Source organism: Oratosquilla oratoria, chromosome 9 (assembly GCF_046742065.1).
Source record: "Oratosquilla oratoria isolate Oo_2021 chromosome 9, ASM4674206v1, whole genome shotgun sequence".
Lineage (NCBI taxonomy): Eukaryota > Metazoa > Arthropoda > Malacostraca > Stomatopoda > Squillidae > Oratosquilla > Oratosquilla oratoria.
In genome coordinates this window covers 47226596-47237237 of record NC_134785.1, presented here as the reverse complement: position 1 = coordinate 47237237, position 10642 = coordinate 47226596, and the positions used below count along the sequence as shown (strand labels likewise).

Below are 10642 nucleotides of genomic sequence, written 5' to 3'. Positions count from 1 at the left end.
ACACACACACACACACACACACATATATATATATATTATATATATATATATATATATATATATATATATATATATATATATATATTATACATACATGTGTACATGTACATAAACATGCACCAAGTGGTGAAGGAGAGGGAGAACTGGAAGATCCAAGGCCATAGACAAACTCAGTTAAGCAGAGGAAGCCTCTACTCATACCTGCCTCGGCTGCGCGGGAACTCCAGGTAACTTTACAACTGTGCAGTGCTGGTGTTATTTATACAGTGCATTTATCTCTACACAGTTTTTATTTACTCTTTAGAATAAAGAATATAGAGAGTGAAAGTGCAATATTTTATGATCACATCACATCATACTTACCTAAGTTGGGTTATTGAGCTTTACAAACATCAAGAGGGATTTATTTACATTTTCTTTGGTACTCGAATGCTTGTCTCTGATTTGTCAGAAGCAAAATGTCATTCGTGAATTACACTGACTCTTTCTGTGTGATTATGTATGAAGTCAGCTTAGTGGTAACAACAAACAACAGGGAAAGGGGAAGATGGAGGGGAAGAGGAAGGGAACGGGGATGGGAGGGGAATGGAAAAGGATAGGATTGTTTGACGAGGTCCTTCAGCTTCTCTATTTTTTTTATTTCTTTTTTACAACAAGACAGTTATCTGCTGACGCAAGGGTGATGATGACTGCCGGCCTATCCTTTAGATCAGGCCACATATGAGCACTTAGTTATGTCTCCCATCATAAAAGAATCTTGCCTGGCTGGTCTGTGGAGTTCTCACTCAAGTCCTTAACATATTGACGTATGCATTCAATACCACGTAAGATACTACTAAAAGGAATTGAATTACCCAGAGTCTGAATTAACTTCTGTAATGAGTCGGCATAGTTTCGTCAGAAAGCATGATGGCTAGTCATGTTGTCACTGTAACTTGAGCTACAATGATTCAGTGAAAAGGAAACACTGCGGAAAAATGATGGTCGTATATTTAAAGAAAAATTCACAGCCCAGGCGGGTCGATACATTGTGCACCCACAGGCCTATACAATGGAACGTAGTGCTAAGTTCTTGAGCGAATACGTGTCACTTCTGAGACGCGTATGGTTATAGTATATCATCCAGCTGTCACAAAAGCAGCAACAACCATGGAAGGGTTAAAAAATCGACAACTGTCTGGCAATATTTTCTATATAATTTTCATTACGCCAGTGGCAAGTGCGCGGTAAAAATCATGACTGTTATAATTCTTATCGTTTGGAAATTGTTATAGTGTGTGGTGGTTTTGACCATCCCGGACTATGCAGCCGGTTATATACGCCCACATTTGTGAGCTCCACCCACGCAGTTCATGTAGATTACAATCTCTGGGTTTCGAACAATGGGTAGCAATACCGTAACGCATATAAAAGCAGCAAGGCAAAGATTGATCAAGGTTTCAAGGCACGAACCGGCAAGGGCTGAGGGGGGGGGGGGACGTCGGGGAGCAAGGCATTGTGGAAGGTCACGGTGACTTTTAGGATCAGGTACAGGTTAGGTAAGGTGGTAAGAACTCCCAGAGTTGAAAAGCCTGGTGAGTTCACGAAGGAACCGAGCTTACCCTGACTGCAAGCTTGGAGAGAGAGGTGACGGCGCCGTAGTCCGTCATGATAGCTAGGTTCTGGGGATCCTGGGCAATGCGAGCGATGGCCGCGCATACCGCTGAGAGGACCGACTCGCACCCGCTCTCCAGCAGCGCCACCAGGAGCTCAATGCCCCCCACTAGGCTCCGCACTACCTCCGCCAGGCCCTCCTGATGAATATAAAGGTATTTGTGACAGTCATATGAACATGCTAGTGGCTCTGAGGGTACATTGCAGGAAAAAGGTTGGTTCGAGTCCTATCCAAGGCTGAAAAAAATCATCCCAGCACTGCGAACAAGCTCTTCAATTCTGGTGGGCAAGGAGTAGTGTGTGTGTGTGCATGTAGGGTCACAGTGTTACCCATAGACCGAGCCATATATGAGCTCTGAACTCATTTAGGGCGGTAATAGAAGTCAATCACAAGCCCAACATGTGATCCAAGACAGTGGTGAGTCACATGTTCGGTATTATAAATGTGGGTGGGTGGTATCACGAAATACCTGGGACGGCACAGTAAGTCTAGAACAGCTTTTCTCAAATTGGGGGAAATTTTGCCCTAAGGGCGGGGGTTGAAGCTACCAGGGGAAAATAATTACACTGCCTACAAGCAATATAAAATCACCAATCTAATTCTAAAGTTACTATGTAACTGCGAGTATATGTTTATCAGTATATTTGTACATTTAGAAAATGAATTAGTAAATAGTCACAGTGTGTTTTGACTACTCTTTTTTCTAGTACACATAAAGGAGGAAATCTGGATGTTTGAACTAGTTGTAAGAGGAAATGGCAGAAAAATTGGGAACCACTGGTCTAGAAGAAAAGGGAAGCTAGAAAAGATGCAGAATATATCACGAGCTGTATCTGGAGTACAAATTAAAGTGCCTGGAAGACGTCTGCCTTGCCAACCAAGTTGTGTTTGATCGATTGATTTGAAGTGCGTGGTGCTATGTCGTGACACTATCAATGGACTACTACTAGCTCCCTCCAACACTATTGTCTGTACTATCCATACTCTGACCCAGTGTAGATAGTCACAAAGATTTAGGGATAATAGTAGACAACTGTTTCCAATTCCATGCACATACAAAAACTACGGTTGATAAAGATGCTGGGTTAGCCAAGAACCTGGTTAGATCTATCCGTTGTTACTCTAATGACTTCATGTTAATTCTCTGTAGAGCCCATTTATGATCACTGCTTGAGTTTGGTTCCATAGTATGGAATACTGGCTACTTGAGTTATCTGAGACTCACTGAGTCGGTGCAACACAGTTAGACCAAATAGATGGCCTCTCAGAATTAAGTTACACTGATCGTCTTGAATCTCTCAATCTGTATTCGGTACAAGCGAGGCAAGCTTCTGAGAGCAGATCTTCTTAAGTGCTTGTCACTCTTCCATGGCCATTCCACTATATCAACATATTCACTTCCTCAGCTTTAGCTAGGCCATAGGTTTAATAATAGCCAAAGCACATGCTCCCACAGAAATGCGGCAAAAGATACTTCAGTGTGAGATACATTGAACCTTGGAATTCCCTCCCAGATACTGTTGTGAACTCTAAAACCAAGAGGACTTCTTCATTGCCTTTGTGACTCCCTGTTCATGTACACTAGATCAGCGTTTCTCAACCAGGGTTCCCCGGAACCCTAAGGTTCCGCAAAAGGTCCCTAAGGGTTCCGCGAGAACAAGTGAGATAAGCTAATGCACTTTTGATTTTTTTTTCTTCATATACGTAATATAATTAAACACGCACGACATATTCTTGGTTATTATAATAATGTAATATAGACATTCTATCTAACCTATCATTAAGATGAAAATAAATGAGAAAGATATGGTATATATATATATATATATACATATATATATATATATATATATATATATATGTATATATATACATATATATATGTATATATATATATAAATATAAATATATATATTTATATATATAAATATATATATATAATATATATATTTATATATGCTTTTATATATTATATATATATATATACAATAAAAAATAAATTTCTCCAAAATGTTTCAATGTCACAACGTCCCTAACCGAGTTGAACGGGGATCCGGCAAAAAGGGGACAATCACGGACCCCGTCACACGGGCCATCCTTGTAAGGATATAAATCGCATATACGCGGTCGCGGGTAGATTGCATCATGAATGTGACCGGCGACCGTGTTCTGTGATTCAGACACCATGCCCCCGAAATCCGACGCAAACAAGAAGTGGAGTCTTCGTCACTTTTGGAATTAGGTTACAGTTAACCGAAAATTTTCAAAAGCTGTTATACAGGGCAACAAGAACCTATATGCCCAGTTACGGAATGAACATACCCGAGCTTTTCCAGGTCTGTACGGAGCCGTCAAATCCTTCTGTGTCAAGTCGTCTATCCGAGAATTTCATCGAAAAGTGCTCAAGTTTAACGAGACACTACGAGAACTTGAAGGTTTTCAGTACTCTGATGAAATGTTTGACGATCTGGAACTTTTTGACGGAGAAATCGACGATAATGTTTCCGAAAGTTTTGCGAAACATTACTTTGCCGGGTATACGAACTTTGTGAAAAGTGGCGGAAAAGCTGACCACAAAAACTATCAGATGTACTATCTTGACAAGACCTTCCAAACGTTTCACCGAGCCAAACGAAATAACAAGTATGCCATCAAGAAAGTGAGGGAAGAAGCGCGGAACCAAAGGAAACTCAACAGTCCTCCAAGGTAACAAGTCCTCAAAGGTCGCAAGTCCTCAGTGGTCGTAAGTCCTCTGTGGTTGCCACATGATCCCCAGCACGGGATCCCTATCGTGGAATTAAAGCGCGGAACGCTGCGGCCTAAGGCCGCTGTTTGCGCAGCCAAACTCCCGGCGAAACCGGGAAGGGCAAAGCCCGCGGCTTGTATATATATATATATATATATATATATATATATATATATATATATATATATATACATATATATATATATATATATATATATATATATATATATATATACATATATATAGGAAAACGGTAAGCACCAGATTCAATTGAAGGGTTTATTTGCCCGACGTTTCGATTCCCGTCCAGGAATCGTCTTCAGGGGGTATAAGGTTTACAAGATTGTGCACTCCTTATAAATCGACGAAATGGTAAACCTGGGAAAGGTTCACCCTCTCAATCACATGAACAAAGCATACTTCATTACAATAATAAATACATTACGATAGAAATGAAATATTAGGACCAATTAGAATAAAATAAAATACAAATAAAAAGTTACATGGCAGTGAACATAAAACAAGCGAAGCAAAAGTAACAATACGTGACACTACCGTAAAAACAACAGACCATAGGACAGAGATGTAAATAGAAGTGGACCAAATGTCCGCAATGAAGTGTCAAGAACAAACGACTAAATTACAATCAAACAAAATACACTACAAAAATACAAATGAAATAAGTTACATGGCTGTGAACAAAAAGCAAGTGTAGCAAAAAGCCTCAAACGTAACACTAACGTAAAAACTTCAAAACATAGGACAGAGACGCAAATGAAAGTGGACCAAATACTCCATAAACAGCCTTAATCCAGCAATACCATTACAGGCAGAAAAGGTTTGGCGCTACACATTTCACATAATTTAAGGAAGTTTCTTACAGACAAATGAAACATCACGCACTATCTACAACGAAGTTATTGTCGAAGTAAATAATCATGGCTTTCAACAATGATGGTCGATTCAAAAGTCCCACCTTTAACAGATAAATTTACAAGATGCACTCGTCACACCTACCCACCTTCTCTTGTTGCAGACAAATGCAAATGGCGGACGCTGCCGAGGCTTGAACCCTTCTGTTGGGGTTCTTGAGGTGTGACCACAGAAGCCTTAAGCCGTCTTGCTCCAATAGGGCGTCCAAGGCGTCGTTGTCATGGGCACAAGATCCAAGAGCTCGGGTGACATTGAGGAGAAGAGCATCAGAGGTTCTCCGGAGGAGTTGGATGAGTGTCGAGATGCCGTCGCCCTTCTGGATGACCCTGCAGCATTCGGTATCTGTAGCCACTTCGCCCAGGGCGCCTACAACGTTGGTTAGGACCTGTGGGAGAGTCGATCGTTGCGATCACATTTTCGTCCCTTCCCACTGTGTTGGCGAAAACATTCAGATAAATTTTTTCATGATTTTCAGAATCGCGTCTTAAACAAGGAAATTATCTGCATTTAGAAAAGGCAAAGGGAATGCACTGACAGTTTCCGACGGTATGACGTCATACTGGCAACCACCTACTCTCTCATCCGGGTGACTCAAGAGTGCGACTAGTACAGGCACTGCACGGAGACGTTTGATGGGTGGTACGTGACTGGGTGTACAGGCCACATGCCAGATAGCCCCTGTCACGGCTTCCAGCAGCTCCACTTTCTCAGCCTTCGTGCCTGCAGAAAGGAATTGGATGGGAAAACTGTCAGCTGGTGTGGAAGAGCCTTTGTTTTCTCTCTGGGATTCCAGGTCCCGACTAACTGGAACAAACACTCGATGCAGATTGTCTTACAAATATTTGAGCACTAAATGCCCGAAAAGAAGACAGTGTTGCTGGATATTTACAACGTCTGAAGGGACTGAATTCTTTTGATACTATGTCATAGATCTAGGCATTTATATACGTATATACAGGGGGTAATTTTTCTTGCACAGTATCTATATCCGTATTTACATTACTTCGTACCTCATGTAAGTGATGTTATTTGAAGTTGTACGAAATACTACTACTCACCAAGTATGGCGGTGTACCGTTCAGGGCCTTATTCATACAGTTTAGTTTTGTGAGCTGGTCTGCAAAGTTGTCGCGTGGATGACATGTCGTTTAGTACAAACTGTTGCAACATGCAGGTCGTGTGAAGCGGTGAACATGTGCATCTACGCTAGAGTTGCCAGTTATGAATATCTGTGGGTGTATCCACCGGGTGTACCCGGGTTGGATCACAAATCGAATACTAAATATTTATTAAGTCGTATGCTGCAGAACAATAAAAAAGATGCTCAAAATGGCGTGTGTTAGGAACGGTTTCAATGCAAAAGAATATATATTTTTTTGTGTATATACATGGTAGTTTATCGGTGTTGTCATGGAATCAGACATATATCGCTAAACTCCTCGTTCATTGCAAAACTATATATGGTTAGATGGTAATTGAACGTGTCATTCCCAATATTACGTGATTTGAAACCTGATTACTTACCATTACCATGTATCAATCTACTAATTCTAGGTTTTTGTATTTATTTTAGTATACGATCAGATGACAATCTCACCGAGCATTTTGAAGCCTTTTCGCAACTTTCCATATATGGAAGGCAATTCCACAGCTCTTGTCGCGTTGTACAAAGCTTCACTTATGTCAGAGGTTCTCAAAGTTGGGGTCCCGGTCATGATAGGGGACGCTAGGTACTGCTTCCTCTCCTCTTTCTCCTCTTCTTCTCATTACCCATCCTAACGCGTCCAATACTTGTCAGCGGTGCTTTCTTTGTTGTGTAAAGTACTCAACACTAATAATCTTGTAATATTGATAATAGTTACTCCTTTGTAATGTGTGTCCTCACTTAGAACGATTTATCTAAGAGTTATTCGAGTAGTTACACGTGATATGGGCACTCGGTAAATGCGTGTATGTTATGAGAAAGCCGTCAGTATCTGTTCGTAAGGCTCGTTGCTAACCAACGCCATGGAACGCGGTGAATTCGCAAGGGACTGATTTATTTTCGTACAATATCAACTGTGGAGATGGAGTTTGTTCAAAACCTACATCATGTTAATATGCAATAATAGAACTAGGCATTTATATACACCAACAGACACCACTGAAACGTACGATGATATTAATTCCGAGCAGGGAAATGTGCTGTAGTGATTGTCAGAAATGAGTTGCTGCTGGGGGGAGTGGGGTCGCGAATCACTTTGCAGAGGTCGCAGCCAAAGAAAAATTGAGGCTACTGAACGTGGTTTCATTTATCTATTTATTTATTTATTTCCCTGTCTATTTATTTATTTATTTATTTATCTATTCATTTATTTATTTTGCAATAACCAGAGTTTACCCTTGGGGACAATATCGCATCAAAGAGGTGGTGAAGACAAAGGTAACAGAACGGAGGATAGGGGTTAAGAGGGATGATGATGATGATGATTATTATTATTATTATTATTATTATTATTATTATTATTATTATTATTATTATTATTATTATTATTATTATTATTATTATTATTATTATTATTATTATTATTATTATTATTATTATTATTATTATTATTATTATTATTATTATTATTATTATTATTATTATTATTATTATTATTATTATTATTATTATTATTATTATTATTCTTAGCGGAGATTATTCTGCTATTATACAAGAATTATCTCGGGTGGTCATTGAAATCCGTGAAATATTGACCGCATATTAGGTTTATGCGATTGATCACCCATTCGCGACTAAAAATTGCAGGGGCGTTCACCAACATGGAGTCCACAATTTCTAGTCGTGCATGGGTTATCAATCGCATAAACCTTATGCGGTCAATATTTCACGGACTTTAATGACAACCCAAGATCATTCTTTATTAATAGAAAACTAATTTTGGCTGATAAATAAAATAACAAATAAAATAGAATGAAAAAATCATCCCTCTTAACCCCTACCCTACGCTCACCTTTGCCTTCACCATCTCTACAGGGCATAGCTCTGGTTATTGGAAAAAATAAAATAAAATAAGATAAAAAATATAACCACGTTCAGTGGTCTATGTCAGGGGTTCTCTCTCTCTCTCTCTCTCTCTCTCTCTCTCTCTCTCTCTCTCTCTCTCTCTCTCTCTCTCTCTCTCTCTCTTTCTTTCTTTCTCTCTCTTTCTCTCTCTTTTTCTATTGCACGAGCACCTTACACCTGAAGACAAATTTAAACAATGGAGGAGCAGACTAGAGGACATGATGGGCTTTTGATCGATTGAGACCCACACTCACTGGCGGATACAGTGGGGTGGCTGAGGGGGCTGAAGCCCCCCTAAATTTGTTCTGTCATTATCTCATTGTAGAGGTCGAGAAACCTGCCACGTGTACATCGGCACACGGCAGGAAGCAGTGTTACAGTGGCAGACGTATATTCAACACGTCATTGAGGGTAAATCCTAAAAAGGTAAGATTAAGTATTACTTTTGCCCAATATTCTGAGAAAAAACTAAAATGAGAACATATACTTCAATTCATATTCAGAATCATCATATTCGTGCTATAGCTACATCTCTTTAAAGCGTCATCTATATTTACAAAATTCAGGTTAGCCCTCCCCCAAAGCATCGACATATATTATATATATATATATATATATATATATATATATATATATATATATATATATATATATATATATATATATATATATATATAAAGTTCAGGTTAGCCCCCCAGCCCCCAAATTCTGATCCTGGATCCGCTACTGCCCACACTGTCTTGTCCGGCTAAAAATATATATGATAATATATCTAAGTATTCACGGCAATACAGATAAACTACCTTTCTAAAAGGACCTATTTATATTAATCTGAGTCCTTGTTTTGTTTCACAACCGTCCAAAGCAACACTGGAAAAATGTACATAGATAAGCAGCCAAAATTTGCGTCTGTCTACAAGGGGAAAAGACAAAAAACATCTAGATGAAAAAGAGGCATGTTTTCTACGCGAAAAGGTAAGCGATATTCCCTACACGAAAATAAGACAAACTGGCAACTCTCAAGTTAAAAATATTTCTTACCTATAATTTTAAGGGGCGCTGAAGCGTGTTTATGTTATTTTAACAAGTGTTATTGTGTGGCTGTAAGCGTGCTCCTGTCTCCATACAAATTTACACACGCAAACTGCTGCTTAGATATTTCAGTCTAGGCCGTATGGGAGAAAGTAAAATAATTTGCGTCTGGAACCCTAGATACCATTTGAGTTAGATATTGTGGTGAGTTTAACTGCCCCTCACCTTCCCGTGGCATAATTGTACTTACTTTAAGCAATAAGCAGTGTGTAAATATGTGTGGAAGCAGAGTTATGTTGCTGTTATCTTTCTGTGAGTATTCAGGCGCACATGCAAGAAGAACCAGTGCTCTGATCACATTCTCGTCTGTCTGCTTGTAGAGAGCGAAAAACTTGTCTACATAGTCTTCCTCTTTTCGATCAAGTGTTGTATAAGCTTAACAGTTTTATGAAGTGGTTCACCAAAAGAGACACCTACCCCTCACTGTTAGGTGAATCTACGTGGACTGGAAACATGATCATGATATAGCTATTTTTCTTCCTTATTGCAAATGTTATGTTAAAATGCTTGTTTGGTCCCATTCACCCTTAAGTATAACACTAAATTCACTGTAATGCTTCGAACGTTAGTCGACCACTTCTGTTACTCACTGCAGAGGGAAATTTTATCAATTGAATAAAATCGTCTGAGGGCAACTTCATCTACAGACGACTGAAGGCATAAACCCAGCGAAAAATATAAGGAATTAACCAAAAAAGGGCGGTATAATGGAAAACGGAAATCTTAGGAAAGCAGGCTTTACTTGTCACGCACGCCACAATTTAGTGTTGTGAACGTAGCCATGAAAAATGACGCCTGGAACAGTGACGTCTTTGTTTTCTCTCTTGTGTACCCCAGTGACTCTCTGTAGGATAAGGTTCCTGATTATTGCAGTGATTTAAGGTCTTGTGAAATGAAATGAGAACTACTTGTGGCAAAAGTCAGAATGTGTATATATGATACTAAGTGCAGATAGCGGGTCCCCTGTCTATTTCATTTCGCCATGATGAACAAGGGAAATCAGATCTGAATCATGCGCGAAACTGATTACTATATTGTACTCTATATATACATATCTATTTATCTATCTATATATGCACATATACATATATGTATGTATGTATGTATGTATATGTGTGTGTGTGTAAGAACGTCACATCGATGGGTATCGGGTTAGATGTGCAGCTGG

The 10642-nt window shown here is 39.3% G+C and overlaps 1 protein-coding gene across 1 annotated transcript in view; it reads right to left on the bottom strand.

Moving 5' to 3' along the window:
- Positions 1 to 10642, bottom strand: part of gudu (Armadillo repeat-containing protein gudu) — a 94099-nt gene that overhangs the window by 48535 nt on the left and 34922 nt on the right. The window contains exons 13-16 of the mRNA XM_076189698.1: positions 10065 to 10125; positions 5869 to 6053; positions 5422 to 5718; positions 1602 to 1793 (exon numbers count right to left, since the gene is read on the bottom strand). Coding sequence (XP_076045813.1) covers positions 1602 to 1793; positions 5422 to 5718; positions 5869 to 6053; positions 10065 to 10125 — 735 coding nt within the window. The remainder of the gene's footprint in view (positions 1 to 1601; positions 1794 to 5421; positions 5719 to 5868; positions 6054 to 10064; positions 10126 to 10642) is intronic.